The sequence below is a fragment of the Athene noctua genome, chromosome 16 (genome assembly GCF_965140245.1).
Source record: "Athene noctua chromosome 16, bAthNoc1.hap1.1, whole genome shotgun sequence".
In the NCBI taxonomy this organism is placed as follows: Eukaryota; Metazoa; Chordata; class Aves; order Strigiformes; family Strigidae; genus Athene; species Athene noctua.
In genome coordinates this window covers 12,294,537-12,321,884 of record NC_134052.1, presented here as the reverse complement: position 1 = coordinate 12,321,884, position 27,348 = coordinate 12,294,537, and the positions used below count along the sequence as shown (strand labels likewise).

Here is a 27,348-nt window from a genome sequence, read left to right as displayed (position 1 = left end):
CATCTTGATGACTGAAGCTTTTCTAGTATTCTCCTATTCAGGCAAGAGTCCTCGGAATACAAACTATCCTTTTACTTCACGACTGTCTCAGAATTTACAAGATCTATATCACTGCTGCAAACCAAAGAAAGCAATTACTTTCCACTCTAGTCAGTGCTCCATGCTGATGGACATCTCTGCTGTCCACCCCTGACCTCCTAACTTGTATTTCTCAGCCCTAGACACTCCTTTCTGGAAGCTCCTGACAGGGATATGTTTTCTTGCAATGATATCATGACAAGTTTCTTGAACATCGATTTAAAATAGCTAGCATTCACGGCTACCCCTATTTAATACTATTTGGTCAATCTGAAGCGTAATTTATTGTGCTTTTGGGTAAGGGTATCAGATTTTGGCCTAGAGATGCTGCGGAAGGGATGCAGTATTTTTGTACGCTGAGCTCACTCAGTCTGCCTCATAATCACGTTTGGTGAAAAGTTACTGTTCTTAAAATAGCCCTTGCAGTAGCACAGTTGCTATGATACAGGGAAGGGGAGGGGGAAAAAGTTCATTGCCTACATTTCAGCTCATTGTGAAGCCAGCCTATACATAATCATCGGTGTATTAACAGCTGCCTGCATTATTTGACAGGCAGCCCTTATCTCTCACTGCTGTAAGTACAGCTACATCTGATCAATTTTGTGCTCACAATGGGGAGAATATCAGGGGAAGCTCCATAAATGTTTTCAAGGTAACTCTGCTTTGCACATTCCTCACATCCTTTGGAAAGGCAAGCTGCTGACAGCTGTGCCACAAAGAAACTGCAGTCAGAGATGAGTTCCTTCAGATCCCAGCCAATGGAAAGTGTAATGACTAATGAAGTAACGACAAGCAGAAGACAGCCCTGTTGAAGAACTTCTGTTGAGGAGTGTCTGAGACTCACAACAGCGATGTTCCTGGTCAGAAATGATCAGCTTATGCTTAGATCAATGTGGGTATGCTGCTTTGATTGGCAGTGGGTCCCAACACCGTATTTTAGAGACCATCCAGGGACAGGAGAAAGCACAGACCTTAGACCCACTGGTAAGGAAAGCAGCAGAGTCTTGAGTATTGTAAAGTAGTAGAAGAAGTAGGGCTGTAATTTTGTTGGGAATGAATCCCACTGTATGCCAGGTCCTGCACCCTATAACCTCTTACGGAGTGGAGGTTGGTTCACTAGAGTGAAGCTGTATTTCAGGTTCAGGAGTTTCCATGGGTCAGGTTGGCATTTGGTCTGGGCGAGCAGAGCTGGAGAGAAGAACAGAAGGGGCCCAGACTGTGCAACTGCACAGGGCGGCTGGGTTTTGGGGTTGTGTGAGGAGAAAGGGTGACATAACCTGTTAGGATGACTCATCACCAAAGCAAGGACGGTGCAATTTCACCCTGGGCTGCTCACAGATTGATGCAGATTCTGCGCTAGCTTTGTGGCTTGCTCTGAGCCAAACAGTCCAGTTCAAAATGCTGCTTGACAGACCTAGTGCTATGAAACTGGAGTGTGACACAGCTATTGTAAATGCACGAAGCAGATCTGGAGGTTTCTCAGACTACAGCATCATCCCAGTTTGGGCTATTTATGAAAGTGAGCAGGAATCAGGTCCCTGGAAGTGGAGTAGAGCCTGATGAAATAGAGGGATTTTAGGATTTACTGTAGTCTTTTAGCATAGTATTACTGCTTTAACAATTACAACTTCCTGCATAAATGAGGACTTAGCCTTGAAACTGCTGCTGCTTCAGCTCAGTCCAAGTAGGGCACTGATCATTTACTGAGAATTATTTGGGTCAATTTTTTATTCCAGTTAATAAGCTGCTTCTACTAATAATATAATAAAAGAACCCTGGAGATTCACAACACTTGGTAAAGAAAAATAACTTGCAGGTGCCTGCAATGTCCTTCAACTGACTGCTAGCCATTCTTGCCTTTCTGGGCAGCAGGGTGGTACTGGATATTTGTTTGACATTTATAGGGATTCTATGCAACTTTATTGCAGACAGGTAAGCAGTCTGTTGGCAGCTGCCTCTTTAAAAGCACAGCTTGTCACCACCCCTCATTGGACTGGATGGGTATTTACTTAAACCAATTTAATTTTGTTAAAATGATCTTGCAATTTAGCATCATCAGTTTTTCTCCCAAGCAGTTCTTTATGCATGCAAGAGGTTTATTGATTCACTATTATTATTACCTTTTAATGGGCTCTACGGAAGTTTTATTTTACTGTTCTTTTGCAAAGCTCTAGATATGCATGTCTTCAGATTCATGGATTAGGGGGAAACTTCATACTCCTAACAGAAATAGGGTGTCTTTTTCTATCCAATAGTGCTAATATGTTAATATGGCAACTGATTATCTAGAATTATGAGAGACACAAAGAGTTCAATGGACAGGAAGTAAAAATCAGCCTTCTGAAAACTTCAATTTTAGAATAAGCTGATGGCTTCATAGATTATTTTTTTAACTTGAATGTAAAACTCATATTAAAATATATCAAATAACATAATAGGAAAATTGCTCTACTGCAATGAAAAAAAAAATGTTTAAAATGCTCTTTTTCTGAGTCTTCTGTTGCTCGGTTACACTCCAGCATAGCATCACTGAGTATTGTCCCACAGGCTATTTATAGGCATGGCATTTGTTTTATACAAGGAAACTCAATTATTAGTTTCAAATAAAGTAATTTGTATCTATCAGATTGGTCAAATTCAAAAGGCCAGTCTTTCTTCATGATAGTACTTTCTGCTATAAAGTTTTCAGAGTAAAGGTGGATTTATTTTTTTTATCTCTGTTTAGGTGGAAATGGCAAGTGGGATGTTGTCCATAACATTGGGAGCTCACTTGATCTTGCAGAATAGTCACCCAGATCTCTGTCTCCCTTAAACATCCATCAAGGCTTTGGAGCAGGGATATACAGAACCACAATCCTTTGTGCATGTTTCTTACACTTCAGTGACTACTGCTGAACCTGGTTTGTGTCAGGAAATCTTTAAAATGACACTATCAAATGCTTCACTTTTCCATGTGAATGAAAAACAGGCAGAATGGTGATATGGTTTTTCACAAACTTCATTTACTGGAAAGACAGCTGAAAACATCATATTAATATAGTTTCATGAGATTTGAATTCATGGGTTGTACATGTTAGCTGAATGCATCTGTATAAGTTTATATTTATACCTTTATACCAGCTTTAGCTGACTTTCTTGGCAGTAGGATTTAGCTAGGTTTAGAGCAATTGCATAAAACGTACATACAAGATCAGATTGCATCATGTATAAATCAAGCAAAGATGGAGCTGCATTCAAGATGGTAAAACAGCAAAAATTAAACTGCATGGGTTGATTGCAGCAGGGAGGAATTTGAAGAAGGACATACTTGATTCAGATATTGAATTTTCCTCTCCGTTTGGATTGAAGGTTTTTCTTTTTATTAATTTGCTTGTTAGGTTTCTTCTTTTAAAGTTATGTGTTTCCTATTGTCTTAAAAAAGACTGATAAAAAAGATGAAGAATTTTTACTTACCTTGTTCTATCATCTCCAGAAGGCCTTTCTTAATGAGTTCATCCCGACCTTGTCGTGCTGTCATCTTCTTCTCCAGCACTGCATGAAATAGTAGCATAAGACAGCACCAGTTAACAACAGAGTATTCATATAATGGAGTGAGAAAGATGCAATGTGGAAATTCCCCCTAGTCCCAGATACTGTGTGCTTGGAAAGAACTGCAGGGATTTCATTTTGGGGAACATGGACTGGTCAGCTTGTTTGTGCCTTTTCCTTTGTGAAAACAGCTGTAAAATCACCCACAGGTAGAGCCGAGATTTATGATCTAACCTACACTCTGATCATACTGAGTGCAGAGTAATGGATATTAGAGGATATTAGAGCCTTCATGCTGTTTAATATGGCACATGGGAGCTGCCTCAAAAAGCAGTGTCCTTTACTTTGACACTCCACAAGATACTGGGGCAAGCGGAGGGAACTGCACCATCCTATCTTAAGGCAAGTGAGTTTGTCTCCTTAATGAGATCCTGGAACATCCCTGGGGACTAGTAAGAGCATGCTGTGTGCTGGGCTCCTTCACCACAGAGACCGGTGCTTGAGGGAAGGCATTTTACAGGCTGTAGTTCCCTCCTGTCATTTCTCGTAATATTACTGTGACCTATATAGTCTTCATCCCAAATAAAAGGGGTGATGATTCTTGGGGCCATAAATGTATCCTATTTTGGAGAAGAGACAGCCCATGAAAAGCAGTCTGTGTCAAGGCTTGTGCTCCACTCATATTTTGACCTTTTCTTCTAAATGTACTATATTGTATTATCTAGGTAGTCAGCCTATATGGGCCCTTTCTAGCCTTAAACATTATTAATCTGTAATGTTCTGAAACTTCTGAATTAGGTTTAGATCAGGTCACCATTAACATTTCCTGTGTAAGCAAATTTCACCCAAGCTAAGCTTTGCTCTGTGCAGCATCACTCTCTTGTTCTCATCCTACCTGCAGACGTCTGCTTTAGCTTCTCATTTTTCTTTTTCCGCCACTTCCATGGTTTGAAGATCCTGCCCAGTGTTGCCAGTTTGCTGTTCCTCCTCACTGGCGGAGTTCGAATCCCTGAGACCAAGTAGTCAGAACGCATTGCAGGGGACTGCTCCATCTCATCTGAGAGGGGAAGAGAGGAAAGCCAGCTGTTAGACATTTAGCTTCAGCATAGACTTAAAAAGGGGAGACAAATGGAGGCTCACCAGCTAACAAGCATTCAGTCTAGTTACCAAGATAAGCAGTGCAAGACTTTGAAAGAAAGTCTCTGCATTGCTGGAGCTGGCGGCCAGGCTGAGGGCCATCAGCCAGAGAGGCATTCAACCTCAGTGTGCCAGCCCAGTGCTTCCTACCAGCTGCTCTCTTGACTCTGGTCTTGCACAGTACCTGTCTGGATGCCAAATACTTCAGTATCTCCACTGTTGCTGTCCCTCATGCATTAATTAGGGCTATTAGGCCCACAGAGAGTGGGGTGTGCTGAATTTGTACACCCTATGCTTTATTCCGTTTCTTTCCTACCTCTGTCTGTGCCTGGTACTCACCAAGGTACTGGTGTTACTCTCCCTCCCAAGGGCTGCGTTTAACTGCATTACAGCCTCCTGAAACATGGAGAGCTGAGAGCTCCCAATAGCTTTAATAGCAGCAGTAGAAATTTAACGTATCTATAAACCAGGCCCATGCGGCCTCCAGTTAATCACGTAAATGTAATGTTCATTTAGAAAAATTTAGACCTTTATGAAAAGCTGAGAGGAAGTGTGAGAAAGCTCGGGTCCCTTCTGAATTCCCAGCTTCCAGTTCTGTTCTCAGGCCACAGGATATTGCTGCCTTTTTAAATGAACTCTTTCCACATAAGCTAACACAGAACACACTGGCTTGTGTGAGCTAATGCAAACCTTTTATATAAGAAGAGTTTGTTTGATATGTGCTATGTAAGTAAAATCTTAGAACTCTTGTGCAAATTTACTCCTTGAGGAACCTAAGGGAAAAATTCTTTCCCTTTTGTCCAGCCAAGCCACAGGAATTCAGAGATAATGCTTCAGCTGGAAAAGCAATTTAGGTATTTTTAATATTTTGTCTTGAAAATACACTGTAAGTTTTGCTTACAGACAAGTCTTGCATGAAACAATACATACTGACTATTCACAGTTGTGTGCTGGCCAGTACCATGAAAGTAGCCCAGTTCCATAAATGGGGTTATTGATGTCTTTACTGAGATTTGTATTTGAGCACCAATACAGTGATTGTTGAAATAGAAGCTGCCATCAGTCATCAGAGACATTCCATCAATAAAAACTGAATAACGATTTGTAATTTTTTTCAACAATCAGTTACGATTTAAATGAGCAATGTGGAGCTATGAACATATGTATGTTTCCAAGTAATTTTTCCCTGGAACAACAACATTTATCATAAATCGCTTTATGTGACTGCAAGATAAAAACTATACAGCATCTAAGCTCTGTTTTTAAGTTAACAGGTGAAAATGCTTAAATCACAGCATGAAGGTGGGGATTTCCAAGTAAACAGGAAACAATTTTTGGAAGATTATATTAAACACAGCAGGGGAATGAACACATTCCTTCCCTTCCATTTAATTTTGAAAATACTGGTAATAGAGATGAATCATTCAGTGGAGACAACTAAAAACGTAGAGAACAGGCTCTCTAACAATTCTGCCCCCCCCCCCCCCGTGCATGCCCAGTGAATGTCTCTTTCTATGTACTGAATTTAGAGCATATTTTGTCTCCTTCCACAGAGCTTATCCTGGGGTTTAAGCTAGAGGAGATTTTAAACGTATGTAAAAATATATTTTTGCCTTTGAAAGAATGGTGTCTACCCAAGGTGATACTTATGATTTACAATTTGGAGGTCAATATTAAGTTGAGAGCAGAAACTAGCAATAAGCCCATCACAGAAGGAGGGCCGTAGTCTACAGTCCACAGCTGGAGTGCCAAGATATCACACTCCTTTCCTAATTGCATATTCAAAAATGAGAAGTATTGCAGAAATACGCTTTGAAGAAGTAGAGCCGCTCTTGATTACAGAGATGGCAAGGAGAATGGAAAATGGCAGAGTAGGTCTGCTAATTTGCTATTATGATTGCTTTAAAGCTGTAATAGAAGCCTCAGAAAATAGCATTTGGTCATTTCTTGTGACATCCCTTGAGTGGGAATGGAAATGTTCACAAAATTAGCTCATCTCAACAGTGCTGCAGATCAGACTGTAAATCAGACCCTTGTCCCTGGAAGCTACAGTGGAGTAGGATAGCTCAGCCTCACCATCCCTGGCCCTGCTTGTGAGACTGCACTGCTGCTCAGACACTTCCTACCATTCTAGGAATTTCTGAAGCATGTAAGTGAAGATGAAATCAGAAGCTGATTTAAAGCAGTACCTTGGCAAGTTACTGATCTTGCTGTATTTCATTCAGGATGTAGGTGTCTGCATCATCCACATGTTTTGTTTAACACTGGTAGCATGAGATCATTTTACCTTTTTTTGCCAGATAGCAGGGGTTGTAGACAGAACCAGGAAGTCATTCAAACCCAAACCTGTGTGTCTGTAGCAATCTTTATTTTCCCAGATATGCCCCTAAGAAAAAAAATGGGGAGACACTGCAAAGGCACTAAGAATTTCCTAAGGGCCCTGGAGTGAACACTGCTTCTGTAGTTTCTATCAGCCCTGTCAACTGGGTTTCTCCCATCTTCTTCTGCCCTCTTGGTTGTGGAAATGTAAGGATTTTATGCCTTAGACTTTGGTTACAGATGAAATACAGATAGAAATCAAATGTCAAAGAAGGAATAGTACCTAAAACAAATGTTTCAGTGGAGGTTTTTGTGGGCTTTTAAACTTTATTAATGCTTTTCATATGGTACAGACAGTTCTTAAGCAAATGGTTTTATCACCTGGTACATTCTCACCATATGCAGTTCCTACACTGTGCATTTGGAGAGATGGACACAAATAAAAATAGATAGAGACACAGTAAGACAGATGTCCTGAAGTCATAAATAACAAGGAAATGGTCTCACTGGCGATAAGAATCACAAGAAAGCCCTTGGAGCTCCTCGTTTCCAGTCAGTTCAGTTTTTCTTGGTTGTGGGTTGACTGCTTGGAAGATAAGAAGTTGACAGCACAAAAAGCAGTTCCCACGTACAGCAATGAATACTGAAGGAGAAGGCACGCCTAAATATCAGCCAGTTCCTGTAGCCAGCAAGCTGCCAAGACTTGCCAACCCTCCAACCACTCTGTGAAATATTCAGCACATTTTTTTAATCTGCGATCAATATTTTAATTATGCTAACTGTTCTGTGGAATAATGTGGTAATTTCTCCCAGAGCCTGATAGCCTGGGGCCAGGCCATGCAATTATATAGAGGATGTCTGCAAAATATAAACATCCCAGAGCCAAATTAAGACTCTCCAAGTCAGCAGGGAGAAATAAGCAACAGCTTAACTAGCTGTGTAATGTAGAAGGATGAGGGACAGTCATTATACAGGGTCAAGCAAGTACAAGCTTAACCCACAGCACAGAAACCTATCATCTGCTCTGTGTGTACCAAAGGGGTAGCAATGAATGTAGCTGTGCCCCTGCTGATGAAGCTGGGCAAGTGCTTCTTACAGTGTCGGCTGGGGTCATTTCTAGAGCTCCTAGCAGTGGTCAAGAGTGTGAATAGTTTGATGTCTGAAACATCCCAAATCAGATGAGGGGAGAGTTTCTGACGTGATGGGTGCTCTGGGCTGCAGAATAAACCAGTCAACAAAGAAGAAGGAAACAAACCATAATATTCATTACATTTGGCTGCAGGGCCTCACCCCTCAGTTAGTAAGTATGAGGTATGACGTCTGTTTGCATCAGCAGCAGTTGTGATGATCAGTGTTTCTGAAAAATGCCCCACTGCTTTCTTCCTTAAAATATCGTGGTGATATAAATAGACTACTCTTCCTGTTAGTCCCTTCTCTGTAGGAATTATGCATGGCTTGTGAAGTTTTTCTGCACACAGAGCTCTCTCATTTACATATGTCAAGTCCTGACTCTAAACCCCTCCAGCCTCCCCGAGAAGTGGGGCAGGTTTGCTGGGAGTACTGTGAAATTTGTGTCCTGGATGTGTGATGGATGAGTGCCCTATGCCTGCACATAGCCTTCATTTGTACAGCATATGCTTTGGTGCTGAAGTGATCATGTCTGAGTGATAACAGTGTTGTGAAAACGAGCTTTGGGTTCAGGCAGTTGGGTCTATCTTCTTGGGTTTTTCATGATGAGCCAGAGTCTGTAGCTCGATGCTTGGGTTGCTGATTATAGCAACTGCAGGCTGTACTCCACAGGCTGATGTACTTCCACAGGCAGTTGGGAATATCAGGAATGCAGAGCCGAGTTATCCTGACCTTGCCATGGAGAGAGTCCGTAAGAGACGTGGGATGCCCTCTTGTGAATACGCAAATTGCAGCAAGAAGTTTATGGGAAGGTGAAGGATGCTGAATTTTAATGTGCTGGGAATTTTGGTAACTTAAATTCATGGTAATGGAAGTTGTGTCTTGCTAAATCCTCTGTGTACACTGGTAGGAGAAGGACCACTGAAAAATCTGCAACCTGCAGGCAGTTTAAAAATAACACAGCAGACAAGAGCTGCAGGCAAATTTGTAAGGCAGGCGTGCTCTGTGTTCTGATGAACTGGTTTGTAATGCAGCTCTGCATGTTTTCCCCTTTGTTGTCATTGCATCAGTCTTTGCAACTCAGATACTCAGTTTAAAAAGAAAAAAAGGTTCCCTTTGGTCCACTCCAGAGGGTAGAGACAGTGAGTGCAATCAAAATGACCTTTTGGGCTTTTGTGATACAGGTGCCTTTACCACTACTAGCTTTCAGTGCTGCCTAGAACTAGTGTCTACCTCTGAAAAGGATGTTAAGGAAGATGTCACAGGGAGAGCTGAGTTTTTAAAGGGTTCATGTCTGCTACTGGTCAGTCCTGAATCATGCAAGCCAGACATTTCTGAGGTTAGCCAAGAAACAGCACTTCTCTACAAAGGGTACTTTTATCCAGTGAAACCTGCACGGGAAAGAAGGCAGAAAGGTTGTCTTGGGTTTAGAGGACCATCCTGAGCTTTGGGAAAGAGAATTAGCAGCAGGAACAAACGCCTTTTTCCTTAGTTTAGCATCCTAAAAGTGGAAGAACTGATCACAGTGACTGAATCTGCAGGATAGGGGTAAATTGTTTGTGTCTAGGAGCCTTTGAACACTTCTGTTATGTTCCAGAGAAGCAGAATTCAAACTGAAGAGCTTTTTCATTGCACTAGTTAGATGTTTCCTGTGATGGAGCTCTTCCTTGTTCTAAAAATGTTTTCTGTCACCTGCATTTCTGCAGACATGCTCTCTTTCTTGACTCTTTAAAAGAAAACTGCAGTGGAATGTTTCAGTTTGAAGTTTCCATTTCAGCTTTTTGAACATAGAGTATTTCGATTTTTCCAATTTTGAATGGCTGTTAGAAATTAGAAATTAAAACTAGAAATGAGAAAAAAGCTTTTGATGAACCTGAAATTTATTTAAAATTTGAAGCACCTTGTATTTGAAGCTGTGGATGTTTCAATATTGGTATGGAAAGATGTATACAGAATCCTTTGTAAAGCAGAAAACCTTGTTCTGTACAGTTTAGTTATTTAGAAAAGACAAGGTACCTGTAGTACATTATTTAATGTAATTGTAAGCTAATTTTGGATGCACAGCTGCTGACATAACATAGACTGTTGCTCTGACACATCATATTTGTTACACTAGAAAAAACATTGAAACAAAGTCAGGAAAATTACAGGATTGAGGTGCAAATTCAGACATTTACCTATCAAAATTCTTAGGTTTTGTATGGCCAATAGTGTAGGTAAAAATGGCTTGAATTCTTATCTCTCTGTTCCCAGAATTGTAATCCTTTATGTTCATGATTTCTCCCCTTAGATTTCATCTCACCCAATAGTTTAATCTCATAAGGAACCAGATGGATAGTGGGCCAGGTTCATCCACATGATAACTACGTCAGTCATTGAGTTACCTGGGGGGGAAAATCTGGCACAGCAAATTTGTGCAGACTGTAGACTCACAGAGATACATGAAGGCATGTTGAAAATACTAAGATAAATGGCAGAATGACAAAGGGGAATAGAGCTCTTTATAAGCACCATACCCAAAACAGCTCCAGGTTCAGCTTCCACTGCATACAGGCTGCTCTTGGGCTGTATCACCTTTCTTTTAGCTGTTTGGTATGAATCCTGATTTGATTTTTATACTTCCCTGCACAAAAAATGCAAGTTACTGTGCTTTCCTCTACCTTTCTTGCAGTCTCCAGAGTCTGAGCTTCCATTTTCACTTCGTATGCAAACATTTGCCATGTATTCTTGTTCTATAATTTCCACTGCTCTTTAGTATGTTAAATTATGATTTAACATTTTTCTTTAATTGAAGGAGGAAAAAAAACCCCCAAACATAATTTGTGGGTGGTAGGAGGGGGCTGTGCTTGCCAGGGAAGTTTATTTCCATTCTGTCATGCTGAGCCTCCCTTCAAAGTATTTGGATTTTAAAACCAGCTTTAGCTGAAATGAACGGGGAAACAGATTATACTTATCAAAGGAAAGAGAGCAGGGAAGTGGCAACTCCAGCTAAATCTCTTAGATAAAAATACACTTTATTTGCTTGAGATTTGTGATTTCTTCCAGAAAATGTTCCTTCGGGAAGTTGACATATCACCTAACAGCATTACCACCATATGAGCCAAGGTGCAAAGAAATTAATCAGGAACCTTTCATGGTTTTGGATCATTGTGTCAAGTCCCAATAGCACTTCCTGTGATTTACAATGCACAGTGTGACATTAGCTATTCATTAACAGAGTCAGTTTTCCAGTGTTTGTGTAAAGGAACCTACAACATGCTTTACCTGGATAAGAAAGAACTAAATAACAGTACGAAAATTAGGCTCATGAAGGATTGCTGTATAATCACAGTTAATTTAGTTACCTGAGCCTGTACAGTGTCTTCTTTTGAGAGGAGAAATTTGATATTTGCATGCCTCTCACCCAGCAAGGGCTTGTTCAGGCAGCAGACAGAGCAGCATCTCCTGAGATTCACAAAAAATCTATTCAAATAAAGTCAAATGAGCACTGCCTCTGCAGAGGGCCAAGAGCCAGACTGCACCAAGCCCTGTACATCCTGCATCTGCAAAGGGTTTTGTACCACACACATTAAAAACGCCCAGGAGCGGGCGGTTTCCCCAAGCCTCTTGGAGAGATGCTGCTCTGCAGGACACAGGGAGGCCAAGCCCAGGAAGTGCAGGAATGCCTGGAATTAGGCTTACCATGCACTCGCAGTAGAGCTGTTGTCTGCACTGCAGGACCAGTGTTTCATCACCTGCAGTTGTTTAATTAGCTGTAGCCTTGCTGCAAACCTGTTGAAAGGATGTTTTTTATAGCTTCCTCGGGGAGTCTGCAGACTGAAACACGCCCTGTGCTGTCTCCAGGAGGCACCTTCAAATCCATTTCACTGCAGCTTATCCCTGAGAGAAGTTACATTTAGAGAGAGATGTGTAACACCCAGGGAAGTCACTGGTGTAAGAGCACCATGCTTGCTAACAGGGAACTATGCATTGCTTTATTTCTGGGATTCATACCCCAGAATTGACCTGTTTAGAGTTTCTTCTGTTTATGGGAGTCTGTGTCTGTCAGACATAAAATCATCTCGCACTTTACATCCATCCCAAACTTGTATATTAGAGAAATAGTCAAATCCTCATGTTCAATGCACTTTTATGCTCTTGTAATTTAACGCATAATTTCCTCCTTCCCTCAAACACACAGCTCTCTTTTGGAGCTCTGTCACTGTTCAATGCCACTACTGCAGATAGAAAACATTCTTTTTGCTTTGTGAAACACAAAAGCATCTACCTTTTTTTTTTTTTTCCCTTTATCACTCCTGCTGCTTTGCACTTTCACTTTCCTTACAGCCATTGGCATCAAATACACATTAGTCAACAGTCTCTGGTGCATATTCCAAGCCTGCTATACAAAATCGGGCAGAAATTTGGAAGAAGAAATACTTAGACAACAAAAATATGACATAAACCAGAACAGCTACAGAGAAAGGTAGATAGAAAACAGACACAGTGACTGAATTCAACTTTTGTCTAAAGGTTATGCATCCAGTTTGGTTCCTTGTAAAACTGTTACAAAGCTGCCAGTGATTTCTACATTTGGTTGGTATATAAATTGTGATGAAACCCTTCTTAGGAGGTCATATCACCTGAATGAATGGTTAAATACTTTCTAGAGATGGCTTGGTCTGCTTCACGTAACATTATGTAAATATGAGACAAACGTAGGAGATACTTTGAGCAGAGCATTGTTTTTAAAGATCCATTTATCCCACTGTCTACTGGTATTTTCCAAAGAGGCAATTTATACTAAATACTCAGCATTCTCCAAAAGATGGCAAGGTACTGCAAACCCTCTGTTGTCCTCAGCATCCTTGAAAAGACACACACATATGTGCATACACGCAGAGCAAAGTGACAGATACTACAGAGTCCCCATGGGCAATGGCACTTCTCAAGTGTTAAATCTTGTGTTAAAGTTAACATTATCTGCTCCTTATTCTGGCACAATCTCAAGGTTCAGATAAGGGCTTTAAAGCACTGATCTAACAAAACTACAACATGCTTAACTGTAGAGCACTGAGTATATTTAAAAATTAATGAGTTCTTGGGAGGTCCATACTCTAAAAATTGAGATTCTGCTTCCAAACTGATGGGCTCTGGTTAATAATCTTTAAAGTACTAATAGAGCAATATGCCTTCTAAAATTCTTCACTGGTCAAGGGCCAAGAGAAATAACTGCTTATCAGATCTACTGCATTGATTATCACTGTTTGTCTGGAACAAGACCACAATCTATTCCTAATGGGAATGGCAGGATCTTCAGGGCAAGGAATGGACATGGAAATTACTCAAAACATATAAAGCTGTCTCTTCTGCAGCTCTTGGAATGCCTTCATTCCAGATTGTTTTCTTCTTGTGTGATAGGAGCTAGGAAAATAAGCTACTGAGTTTTAATCTTTGCCCTCTGTAAGAAATACAATAGAGAGACAATGTCCCAAATGGCAACAACAAAATGAGAATCTGGCAAGAGAACAGTGATCTCTGTCCATTAACTCTCTATGTCGCCCAGAAGCCAAGCAGGGAGAACAACTATGAAAGTAACTGCTATTCCTTTTGTTAATGTAATACATTGGCTGTGTCTACATTAGCAAGTAACACAGCCCATTAGAAGTGGGTCTGTGAACAGCTGGTGCTGAGGACTCAACATCATCTGGCGTGCATATTTTAAGGAGCGTGATCTTGTGACTCTAACTTGACAGAGAAGGAGCTCTTTTTCCTTACAAAGTGCAAGGGAAACAAGATTCTTCTTTAAAACAAAAATGCCAACCAAACTAAACATCCATCCATCCAAAAAATGAACTAAGAAATCCTGTACTTTCTTTCCACAGGAAGGATAAAGATCATTATTTCTCTTACTAAGTCCCTAAACACACATGCAAATTCCGATGAGTTGTTGGTACTGAAAGTCACTAACTTTCATCAATACTTTGCTTCTTAAATTTTTGGTAAAGTAAAAATTCTCTTGTATTATGTCTTAGCCCATCTTACAGCTTATCTGAAATATCCATATACTACACTTGTCTGTTACATATCCCTATGACCAGGATGGCATATATCTTCCTAGAGGCCTTCAGCAAGACATTTTAGCATCAATGAAATTGCTATGCATAAATTAACAAAATAAATATAATGAGAATTTCAAACTTGCTAGAATGACGTGCTGGTTGTGACAGAAAAAGCAAATTTACTGTAATGCACAGATGGACAAGTTTCTTTTAGCTTGTTCTTTTCTAAGGTTTATAAGTGCACTGAATTTAGTGGAGAAAGGGCTTTGCATTTAACCAAGGTTCAACGGATTTCATTAATTGGAGTGAGTCTTTATGCAGTTAGGTGCAAGAACTGATTTTTTATTAATTTTGACTTCATAAAACATTCTTTCCACACAAACTAGACAATTGTTGCTAGAAACAAGTCAGAAAATGCATCATAATAATTTCTTGAAGTGGTTACATTTGAAAGAAGGGGAGAGAAATGCCTTAAATGCCATTTTAATATTCATGTTCTTTTCAAGGATAAACTTTGTGGGCTAGTTAGGTTGTACTGTTTACAACAACTGCAAAGGTCACATAATAAACTTCAACAGTATGTTTGCAGATGGTTACTATCTTTAGGAATATTAGGTAATAGTTATGTACAAGCATGATATTTAATGACTACAATACTTACACCATCTTGGAAAGAACTACTTTAAACTGATATAAACAGAGGAGGAAGGAGATAGCATACAAACATATTCAAAGTGGGTACAAAGAATGCCATGAGCTAAACTAAAATATAAGTGATAACTGCTGAGAAATGGCTCTTTTGATATTTTAAAAGTCTACTAGCAGCATTTGCTTTTAAAAGTCTATTCCAGCATTGGTAAAAGTTCCCCACATCTGCCTTTAAGTGCCTGGAAGGTTTCCATACGTGTCACCACGTGGCTAATGTGTCAGGCATTGTCCTGCTCACCCTAGATCAGCTTGTGGGTGAAAAAGGAGAGGCTGTAGCAATTCTATTTTCCTACTAATAAATTTTCCCATGGCTTTGTCAAGGCAACTTAGTGGTCAGGGCCAGCATGGGGAATGTGGACCAGCTTAAATCTGCCTTGGTATAACAAACTCCCTCAGTACCTTGTTTCACATACATACAGAAATTGCTGATCAAAATCCTGTTCTACACATTTTGCTTGAACAGGTAAGATTGCCCCAGTTCTACATTTACAGACTTTATAATGTAATGGTGTAAAAAAGAATCTATGATATTGAGAAGTGTCTCGGAGAACAGGATTATGCTTCTACTCTGCTGGTCAGTGCTTAAGCAAAAGAATAAAAAATAACTACCATTTTCAAAATAAAAAGCATATCAGGAGGCTCTGTCTTTGTACAGATGAGTTTTGCTAGTTTTCCTGGCAACAGGTTTTAAATTCACATGTTTTTTTAAAACTAACAATCCCAGGTAGTTCTTTGGTCTCCAGCAGTTGATTTTCATTTGGGTCATATTTCTGAGAAGGAATCATCTAATGAATGTTTTTCTAACCATTGCCCTTCATCAGCAAGAACATTTTGACTTTTTCCTCTGACTCCCTTCACTTCTCTTTTTTTTAAAAATAAAATTTATTTTATTATTTTTTTATGCAAAAGAGAGAACCAGATCTGTGACAAAACTTTCATTTTAAAACCACCACAGAATATGAACTGAATTTCTATTTCAATGCATGAGGTTTTTATTAAACAAGTAAATAATAATCTTGTTCATTTCAACCATATCCTGGGCCTGTTTTTATAAGTGTCACAAAGCCCAAATAGCATGGAAGGAAAAACAGTGTGGAATATTTTTACCCTGTCTGACCTAAATTTATGTATTTTTTAGTTCTTCCAAGAGAAAGAGAAGTGGAATAACTACTCCCTCTTCTCAGTTTCTTTCAGCTTTCATTTTTTAACTGTGTTCTCAGCTGCTTTCATGAGTCATGGAGAGCTGGAAACAAGACCCCCCCCACAATATAATAACTGCTTCCTCATGAGGAAGCCTATGTGTGTTCTAGGGTATACCGCTAAAAAACCACAAAAATCTCCTGAAAGCTTCTTTCTGCCAGAAACCAGCATAGGAACTAATAGAGGAAGTGACAATATCTTAGCTGCAAAAACTGATTACTTATGAGTGTAATGAAAACTAAGATATTTAAAGATTTCCTTATCACTCTGTCTTGAAATTTATGCTATTGTTCTTCGGCATTTGCAGAGATTTCAGGCTGCTGTTGACTTTGTGGATTGTTTTGTGTAATGATGGTATTGAATTTCACTGGTCTAGGCATAACTTGGATTTGATTCTGTGATGTTCCAAGAAACTCTGGAATCCACAGGCTTTTATGAGAACTGGAAGGGTGTTCAGTGCTTGCCACACTGATCCACTCTATTCCGAGCTAACATTGATCATTGCCTGTTCTTTCCTATACAGTGTAAGTTATATATAAACTAAATCTGTTTGAAGCTACCTGTAATATTAGGTTAAGAAACAATGGGGGAAACCCATGGCAGAAAACCATTCTTCATTCTGAAAACCCATAACTTTGTTTAGAATAAGCCAGATCCCTCATACTTTGGCTCATGTCTAGACTGAGCAGAGCATATCAAACCAGGTCAAGGATCTTGTGCAATAAGAGAGGAAAAAGAAAGGTCGGTCCACTTAGTCAAGCATAAACGATACTCATTGGCAGGTCAAATGGATTCATATGGCAAACATAACAGTAAAAAAATGTTGTGAAACATATTAACAGAGGATATTGGTATCAAATGTGCCTGTCAGTTCTATTGTATTTACAGGCATGTATTATTATGCCTTATACTGCCCTGTTTCAGTCATGTTAGCTTAAGCTTATCTGCCTCTAACATAGACCTTCAGTCCTAAATTCCTGAACATAAGGTCAAACAAGGTGTTTGTCACACAGAAATTACGTCTCCCCATCAGACACTACTCCCTTTCCCACTGGGGTACCCTTCCTCTTCTCTATACACATTCTGCTTTTAAACCCAGTTCTGGTTTTTGCTATCATTTCACCATTTGTACGGAGCCGACTATTATCCTGCAGGCAGCCTTCTCTTCCTGCTCAGTACAGTTTACTGATCCTCTGGACATTAACAGTCTGACTTTAATCAAGACTATGCAGGAAAAGCCTTTCTTCTCAGAGAAAACTTTCAGATGTTACAAGTATTCAGGATTCATTTACCACATTGGGTAATGAAGCAGAGCTAAAAATACCATATGTTCCTTTGACATTGCCCATTCATTACAATAAATGACTAAAATTTCTGTGACTGCAGAACAAAACATGTTTTATGTTTTTGTTTTTAAGTGAAGCTGTGTATAAAGCCACTTGGAATATTCTCTTAGTGTTTTACATAAAAGGATAACAAAATTTATTTGGAAAAGGCAAAGAAGCCTACGGCTTGTTTTCTTCTCATTTTCTTAAATGAATGAGGAGAGATCTTAGAATGTGAGATCACAGAAGTGTAACTGGCCAATTTTTTTTCCATTATGAGAAAATATAGTGAGGAAATTTGTTGAGACTGCCCTTTAGAACAACACCTCTTATTGTCAATTCACTGCACCAGATAAGCAGTAGTCCATGCAATTATCTTCAAGCCTCCTGTGCAATCTGTGTAAGTCTGTTTCAACAACTGAGAAGAGATTATCAAAGCCTAAGAAAGAACTGACACATAGGACCAGATTGTTTGAAGATGTTTATTTTAAGCCATTTCACATAGTCTCATTCACTATTTTTGTTTTTTGAACTCAGAGAAAGAGAGAATTTTTTTTTTTCTCCAGTAATTAAAACTCTGAAGGCGGACACTCTTGCCTGCACAATAAAAGAACTTACAATATTTTAAAGAGTATTAAAAAAAAAAGCATTAAAAAAATCAACTAATTTCTTCCTTTCAAGTGCTGAAATGATCTAATGCTATTAATAGAAGATTCTTTCTCTGCAGAAAATTTATTCTTCTATTTAAAGCTACTGGGGAAAAGCTTGAAAGAACAAAAAATTAAGATTCTGACATCTGGCTATCGGTTATAGCCTTTGGATGATGAGTTCAGATAGTGGTTCTAAAATAAATACGTATATTTGGAAATAAGGCTGAATGATCAACAAGACATCCCTTCTCCACACGGTTGCATTCAGTGGCTGCATATTTGCTAGAAGCCCACCCAGCTTGTCCCTTAGTGCTGAGGGAAGCAAATTTGAGGATACTGGATTGACAGCACTGAAAACTACAGATTTTTCTTCATGCACAGAAATAGGCACAGCTAATGAAGCAGCATAACTCCCCCACGCTGCTGATCAGCAAAGCTTGACCCTGACCTAAATGGCCCATGATTAGCAGAGCAGGTGTTAGTCTGTCCCCATGATCTTCCTGCAGAGGTATGAAATTGATACTAGCTGTGATGACATTTCATGTGGGCACAGGAATAAGAATTCCTGTCACAATAAATCAGCAAACAGAATACCTCCCCAGGAGTTTAAAGAGGACATTTTATACGGAATAGCTCATATCCTGCTTCCAGGCACCTGATCCATTAGGCTTTACCTCTTTGACATGTGCTGGCGCTCGGTGATTTTGCTCACATGCTGACCACACGGCCCGGGTGCCGTTCTAGCAGTTTACTCTGGAGTGATGAGATTTACGTGTATTGGGCATTCCTGGTGGGATCACTCAGAGATCGTATTTGGAAAAACACATGGCTATGTTACCTAAAACACATGATTCACAATAAAACCACCGAAACCAGAACAGAATGGTTAAAGCTGAAAATAAAATACATCTTATGCTGTTGTTCTTTCTGTTGTTTAATAAGGAAATGGAAATGAGATACTTGTAAAAGGTACAGTGAGGGACTGTGCTAGAGATGTCTGAGTAACCAAAACAAGCCAGGGTGCTTAAATATCACTGCAGCATTTGTATAGCTCTGAGCTCTAAAACAGAGATCTAGGAAGTGCTGTCAGTTAGCAGGGTGCTGGATGGGAAGGAGTTATATATTTCCATGATCTATGCATAGCATTGAATTAGATACAGCAGCTCAGCTTCCCTAACACAGCTTCTCTTCCACGCAGTAGATAAACCCTGAGAAGATAAAACCTTAGAAGATACAGACACAAAGAAGTAGGCCTTGATTTACAAACTCTTGGGCTGGTATCCAATAAATCTAGTTTTAGGGTATTTAGTATGAAATCAAAACTACCATGGTCCCAGTGATGCAAAGTGCAGAGCCAGTAGAGATTCATTCTGCCCTCTCAAATGTGTTCAAAAAATGTTGATCAGTCAACTTTGTTCCTGCAAGCTTTTTGCTGGATCAGGTATCATTTGTCTGTGCCACTTGCACTTTATGCCATATCAAGCATTGTCTGTCTTCCCACAGTTGGCATCAATCTGGCATAAAAGCACAGAGTTGGCATAAACTCTGTGTCACAGCTCTGGCTGATTTGACAGAAATATGGTCATTTGCCCATGCCTGATCTGGATGAAACCTGTACGGCTGTTAAAAACAACCGTGCACAGATCTGGTGTTAACATCAGCCGCTCATACGACGGCAGAGCCTGTCAGTGCCAGAAGGTGATGTGAAACTAATGGAACGTCTCTGCCTGCTGCCCCAGCACAGAGGTCTCGGGGGCAAGAAGCAAAATGAGACATCACATGGTGGCTCTAGCCTCTGTACAGATCACTTCTGCTCAGTGATCTCACCTTTCAACAGCAGCTACGTGCCACACAAACAGCAAGGAGAATATTTTTGCAGGGCATGAGCCTATGCTGTGCTGCTGCATCCAGCTAGGCAGCAGGGTGATGCAGAACACCTCCATTTTCAGAGCAAAATAGACCACCCTTTTCCTCAGGTTTGCTTTTCTTTGGTTTTGGCTTTGGGCCTTTTGGTTATGCACTACAAATGCATGCATGGTCTACTCTCCCCAAATTCAGTAAGTATTGTATGATGTGTCTGTATCTACACAGTGTATATATGTATGCATGCAATATTATACATTATATTACCTAATTACATATTAAAAAATCAAAAAAAAAAAGTAAATAACTCTGCCGATAATATGGATTTGATTATAAAATAGCTACTTCTCATGTAGGTCAGAGTGAGAGAGGGTTTGGGAGCTTGATTTTAGGGTGGCATAGTCAGCATCAGAGATATTGTAAATCCAACCAAGTTAACTAGCAGATGTGTCCTAACAGAACCCAGTGCAAAGTCTAACAAGGTTAGCCATGCTGTTTCTAACCCATTCTCAGTAATGCACCTAATTCATCCTAGTAGCAGGTATGATGACTTTCAAATAAAACAAGATAAGGCACGTTAGAAGTTAAATTTTGGCATCTATTACAGTGCTGTCTTGAATGTTCATGTTAGTAACACTCAAATGCCTAAATCACAGTGAAAGGATTGTGAACAGAGTTGAACTGAAGTTGCCATTAAAGAGTTCTTTAGCTCTCCTCACCTCTCCTGCTATTTTTTTCCTTGAGATTTTTCCTCTGATTTTTGTGTTTCCTTTTTCTTTCCCCCCGCCTCCCCAGGAGCTGGCAGAAGGGCAAGGGGAGAAGAGCAGTGCTACTTAGTATTTAGTCAACATTAACAGTGAAAAGCTTTGACAGTTAAGTGTCTCCCAAGCCAAACCTGGCAAAGCCAGCTGAAAAAACCCCCCAAATGTTCCTATTTCAAATTGCAAACTTTTCTTATTTGTTGAAAATGTTCCAGGGTGGCTGCACGGTATACTGAGCCTGCCTAAAGGCAGGTTTAACTTAGGTTTTGACCATTTAAGAAGGAAAACAACTCTCTTCCCCAACGATGCACTTTGGCACTCAGCAAATAAATTTTACCATGGCAACCATAAAGCCACTTGAGACATACAAACTTTTCAGTAAAGTGGTCCTTGGCATCATGTTCTACAAAGTAACCTGAATACTCTATGGTCATTAAAAATTATAAAAACCCCACATGAAATAGCTTATTATCACGTATTAATATTGTGTTTTCCAGTTGTTATGTTAATATGACAGCTGAGTCTTACATAATACCTTTTTGTAAGTAAATACCCAAGTGCTTTACAAAGGAGGAAAGTTAAAACACAACGTGTTGTGTGACCTGTCTCGGATTGAACCAGTGCTGGAAAAAGAACCATCACCTCTGAATATTGGTCCAGCACTCTACCTTTCAGCTTCTTTAGCTAAATCCTGCAGCCCAGAAAATTCTGACTGCAGTCACAGACTGAGGAAGTTTCACAGAGATGCCCAGTGTCCATGATATATCTTGTCTTGCTATGAACATGAAAGAATTCTGAAGCTGTGAGGTCACTGGAGTGAGTGCAAGCCAAAGGTGCACAAATGGATAATGTATCTGGGTTTTTTTAAACAGACCTGAATGGTGTGTAGAATGACTGCACTGACAGTCACAGAAGAATATTTTCAATTATTGTAGTGTGCAGCTGTACATGAAGTATGTGCATATTTAGACCTAATTTGATATATAGTTGCCACAGCTGTATGTATGAATCACATAATGGCTGTATTCTTGGCCAGTTTTGATTACGTACATGTAACCGCTCAGTTACACAAGCAAAACCAAGGATTGCCAATATACGCCTTTTTGCAGACTCATTTAATCATCTCTTTGACATTGTGGCCTTAGATTCAGTGCAAACAGAAGGACAACTTCACAGTTCTCACAATTTGCAGAATGAGACCTTGCTATACAAGCATAATTTCTTGCCATGATTTTTCTCAAAATAGACTAATCTCTGAGAGCAGAGGCTAATGAGGGTTGAGGCACAGATGGGATGGCACCAGTAACTACTTCATACAAACACAGCAAAGTAATAGTTTCTAGCATGACATTTAATAAAATCAAGCCCTGCTAGGATGCACAGCTACAGGGGAATTTATTCTGAAGTCAAATATGATGCTGCCTGGCTGTCTTCAGTGGAAATACATGACACATGGTCTATCTCATCTCGCCTTCTTCAATTTAATCACACTTTTAATGAGCAGAAACATAAAAAGTAAACAGTTCCTTTCTCCTCTACAATAATACTAATTTTCTTTCTACACTGTTTACTTGGAATAACCAGAGTTCATTTTTAGACCTCTGTTCAGTATTTCATTCAAAGAACTTCACAAGCATCTTCCAAGCGCTATTTTGAAGCTTCAGCAATGTTCATTTGTGTACTGATAAGCAATGCAAATTTCCTGGGATTTTCTCCACTCTCAAACAGGGCTCTGCCTTTCAGGGCAGAGGGAAGGGTTGTTTCCTGGTTTGCTTATGAATCCAGCTCCATTCCCAACTGAGAAAAGTGAGAGCTATGTAGACAGAATACGGCTGCACTATTATATATTAGCCCCTCATTTACAGATGGTCGCTAAAATCTTAATGTTATTCAGGGATGTGTTGCCTTCTATTATGAATTCTGAATAATGAATAATGAACTACTATAAAACAAAAAGTAGCCCAGTGGGAAAAGCATCAAAGTGTGTTTCAGTAGTTATGGAATGACAGATACGTGTTTGTATCTTGATACACGTTCAAGCCATTGTGACATTCACAAAGGCATTTGCTAAGTTGCCACGCTATTGTATGCTTGGAATAAAATAAGATGGTGTGTCTTTTGGCATAAAATGCCTTCTAAATAATCACAGAAGTGTGTATCCACAGCAAACATCTGTTCTAAGGAAGGCCAAACACAGTTTCTTTGCCTCAAACTACTTAAAATCAGGAGTCAGAGATCTAGAATCACAGGATTGATTGACTGATGGATTGACTTTGGATTTTATTTTGCCTTCAAGGACTCTTTAGCCTAGTGGTTGCCTTCTCGTTTCTTGTCTGCAGTCAGGAAGATTTTTTAAAAGTTCAGGTTTTTACATGAAAACTGAAGATTCTTTGCAAATTCCTGATTCCAGAATTCAAAATTCTAAATGTGATGCTCATTATAAAATTTCACTAGTTCACAGCTCTGCAGATCCAAAGCCTTTTAACCTATACAATCAGTTTGCTGGAGACAGCAAAAGCTAGAGCTGGAGAAAATATTCTAGATCAAATTTTTCAGTGGCACCTTTCAGTTGAAGAGTATCCTGACCTTCCACCACCAAAAAACTCGGATTAATATTTTTGTTATGAAACTATGTTTCAACTTACTTCAGTTTCTCAAAGTATGAAATGCTGAACATTTCCTTCAAACAGAATACGTTTTCAGAACTCCCAGCATAGAAAATATCATTTCCACAGCTCCAAGGATCACTGGATTTGCAGATTGTTGCAGTTGCTGTCTCATTTTATTCATTATAGTTGGGTTTCACTGTGCTAATCCCTCTGGAATACGGCATTTGTTGCCTTTCAGATGATTGTTAAATGCTGTATTGAAAGGGAATTACCATCTATCTTTCATCTTCCTGAGATGAGTAAGAAAAACTGGGAAAAGTTGTCATTATCTGGGGTAATGGAGAGCTGAGAGGATCCTGCTGTTTTTCTTTACTTTGTGCAGCTGTTTATATCTGACTTCCAGTGGCAGTGGAGGTGTAGCACACCAGTTATAGTCTACAAAGGGCACTGTGCCTGTTCCACACAGATAGGCCTAGTCCTATTTCCCTGGCACTACAAATGAGGGAGAAGACTTTTGGCTTGTCTGTACTACTATTGCTAGGTATCTGAATTGTAACATTTTCTTGAAAATTGCATCTCCTTCCCTTTATTTTTTTCAGTGGTAGAGAGGCAAGGCAAAGGGAGAAAATTCTGGGATCTCCTTGGCTGTCTGGGTTCTGAACCATTAGGGTGCATGTGGATCAGATTTTCAAGATTTATTCTCTAAAAGTGAAAATCAGAAATTTGTATTCTTAAAGTTTATGATACTTGAATACATTTTCTAATCTTCCAAAGTGCTGCCTAGGTAGGATGGTGCTTGGTGATCACACCTGGATAATCTTGCAATAGACTGAGATCTACTTTTAGAGGAAAATATAGTGCTGAAAAAATAACATTAGGGTCTGATAGTTCAGTTTTATGTGAGTGACAGAGCTTGAAGAACATTAATAGATTTTTCAAATTAATTAATTCTCTGGCCCACATGGTTATTCAGAAGAGCTTGGTAAAGTGAGTCATAAAGGCTCAATAACCCATGGTTTAATTTAAGTTACATGACTTCTAAGAAAATCTCCAGATTTTCTGAGGAGGGAGGTGAACTATCTGTAGAAAGAATTAAAGAACAGAGAAGGACTGGAGAAATAAATCTGAAGGACTTTGGTGCACAAAATCTGGAGAAAGCCTGCACAAGCAGCCCCAGGGGAACATGGGATGGCAGTGACCCATGCTTCATATTTGAATCCTGTCCTTGGTTATAGTTTTAAAGTAATACTTGGCAGCAAAGTTATAAATAAATAGATTAACCAGAAGCAGAAGGTTGAGAGGGGGCTGACTGCATTAAATCTTACAAGCAACTGTCAGATTATTCACATGTGGCATTTTCCTCTTCAACCACTGCACAATGGGTGAAGCTGAGCATTTGTTGTACAATTAACAAGTCAGGGGATATTTAAACAAATCAGTACTTTCATCAGGTCAATTTTCTGCCATTTCATCACATTACTTTTGCAATTGACTCTGATTTTATGTTGTAGGCCTATATATTCCCTGGAATACATTCCTCTGCATATGTGGAGCATGAAAAATTAATTCCATTAACAGGTATTCTTTAACTAGGTCTCTAGAGTTCTGTGAGCCTGAATTATGTTGCATTTTCAAGTATCTTTTTAATTTTGCATGTTCTACATAAAAAACACTTTCCTTTAAAAATCATTGCCCTCTTCTCTGGAATGGTGACAAGAGGGGAAGAGGATATTGAAAAGTTCCTCATCAGCATAAATAAATTAAAATCCCCACTTCATAGAAGCCAAGAGGAATGAAGCTGCTATTAAATGTTTTAAGAGGAAGCTAGAGGCAGAGATGACCAAAATGAAGCTCCACAGGCTAAATGTATTAGCAACTCTCTACACACTTGTATTTTTAAATGTCAGATAATCTATTAAAACTGAAACAACTTTGGAGGTAGTGCGGCTGGAGAAGGGATTGTGATACAGTGTATTTAACTAACAGGAGATCACCTTTGCAGTTCTGTATTTGCAGGTTAAAATTCAGCTTTCTGTTAATAAGGCCAGTCTTGTATTTCTATCACAACTGTCTCTACTCAGACTCCTCCTCTCTTTGTCATCTCTTTCTATACTTGCCTGATTATGCCTCGTCTTGCAGGGTTTTCAAAGGTTTGCAAAAATTTCACAGCAGTAATCCTGTGTCATCCAGCAAGGGAGAGCTATGTACACTATTTATAAACTCACACAGTTCTACGTGCTGCATAACAGCAAATTCATGTTTAATTAGATATTTTTGTTTTTTCATTATCCAGCTTGCATGCATAATTGTCATAACTGTGCACATGGGATAGATTCACAGCTGTATATATAAACTGGACCGAGGCACCTGCTTGCACAGCTTTTCTGTAAACCTGGAGCTGGATATATAAGAGCAAGTACATTACAGACCACCTTGATAGGTATAACAAAGCATCATGTGCACCTACATTACAGAATGAAGAGCAAGAATTGCTCTGCTCAGGCACAATTAGGAGCTGAGTGACACTGAGTAGGAGAATCCAAGTGAGAGCCCAGGGCAAAAGCAAAGAGGTGTTTCCAGGAGCTGCTGTGGCACAGGGTACATGGATTCCCCTTCTCAGAGCTTAGTTGTTTTGCATTGCATAAGAGGCAGAAAGGATGTGGTAAAACTGCCCCTGACCTTTCAGTGACTTCTCATCCTAGGAAATGCCACCAGTATAGCTCCCCTCACCTGCATGGTTTAGCAGTGACCAGTGGGCAAACAGCTGGTTAGGGTGGGGAATGGCTATGGTAAAATCTTCACAAGCAACGTGCTTCCCCAGGCACCACGGCCATCCAGTGGGCAGTGTTACAAGCCAGAGAGATCTTGTGGGATGACAAATCTGTGATGCAGGACCTGAAATCATAAGTGTGTGGCAGGAACCTGTGTAGACTGTACTGCCCTGCTCACTTGTCCTGCTGGGTAATGTCAGGTTGTTCCCAGCTGATGTACAGAGCCTCCCCTTGGGCTTCTGGTCTACTCAAACTATGGTTCATTATTTTATTAGGGAATTAACAGGTTTTTTTCTTTGCTGGATGCAGTTATACTACTAAGTTTGCTCCTTTGGCTTTTGATAAGCTAAAGCTCTGCCAAAATTAATCACCTTTCCAGCACATTCTGGGCTGGAAGCTGCTCTGATTGTGAGGGTCCCCAATAACAGCTTGTGGCACCCTCACTCAGGTTGGGCTGACTGCCGACCAGGTGAAAGTATTGTAACAACTCCTCATTCACACTTCCCTTACTTGTCACTTCGAAGATGCATTATTTATTTGTAATGGCATGTGGCAACACAGTTGCTAAATGCTTAGCAAAAATAATTATGGCGTTGCTACGACTGAGAGTGGTTCATAGCATAACCAGCTTTGGTGGATATATCAGGAAAAAATGTTGCTAAGGGGCAGCTCACTTGTTTTTCAGTAAATCCTTACCAAGAAGGATCAATTATTCTTCTAACACACCCAGTGTTGCCAGCTCAGGATTCTACCCCCAGTTTTATGGTATTTCCACTTCAGCGTGGGTTTTTTTTCAGACAATTATCCATAAATTGGGCACTATTTACATTTCTTGCCTCACTTTTCATAAAGACACTCCGTGTGCATGGGCCAAGATACCCCAACCTGGGAGTACTGCTGATATTTTTTTAGGGCAGTCCTGCCCCTGACTTGTCTGGTGGCATTAAGCAACCTGTTTCCTCCCTCTTGGCTTCATGTATCCTCTTTGAGTAAAAGGGATACGAGTACTTTAATTTACTGTGAAAGGTATGACTATCATTTGCAATGTCCATTGGACTCTTAAGATAATGGATGGATGTCTGGTTAATAGAGAGGATGTTCCTGGCAGTTGCTTTGGCAGGACGATGCCTTCCCTGTGACAGGAGCTATTCAATGCCATTTTAGGCAAAGAGAAATCTGATGGCTTTAGCGTCATGCAGTGCTAGTGAGGGGGAAATGAGAAAGATGCAC

The 27,348-nt window shown here is 39.8% G+C and overlaps 1 protein-coding gene across 4 annotated transcripts in view; it reads right to left on the bottom strand.

Moving 5' to 3' along the window:
* PHACTR3 (phosphatase and actin regulator 3) overlaps positions 1 to 27,348 on the bottom strand; it is a 115,190-nt gene that overhangs the window by 49,375 nt on the left and 38,467 nt on the right. For all 4 annotated transcript variants that reach the window (XM_074919969.1, XM_074919970.1, XM_074919971.1 and 1 more), the window contains exons 2-3: positions 4,502 to 4,663; positions 3,532 to 3,609 (exon numbers count right to left, since the gene is read on the bottom strand). In XM_074919969.1, the coding sequence (XP_074776070.1) occupies positions 3,532 to 3,609; positions 4,502 to 4,663 (240 nt within the window). The remainder of the gene's footprint in view (positions 1 to 3,531; positions 3,610 to 4,501; positions 4,664 to 27,348) is intronic.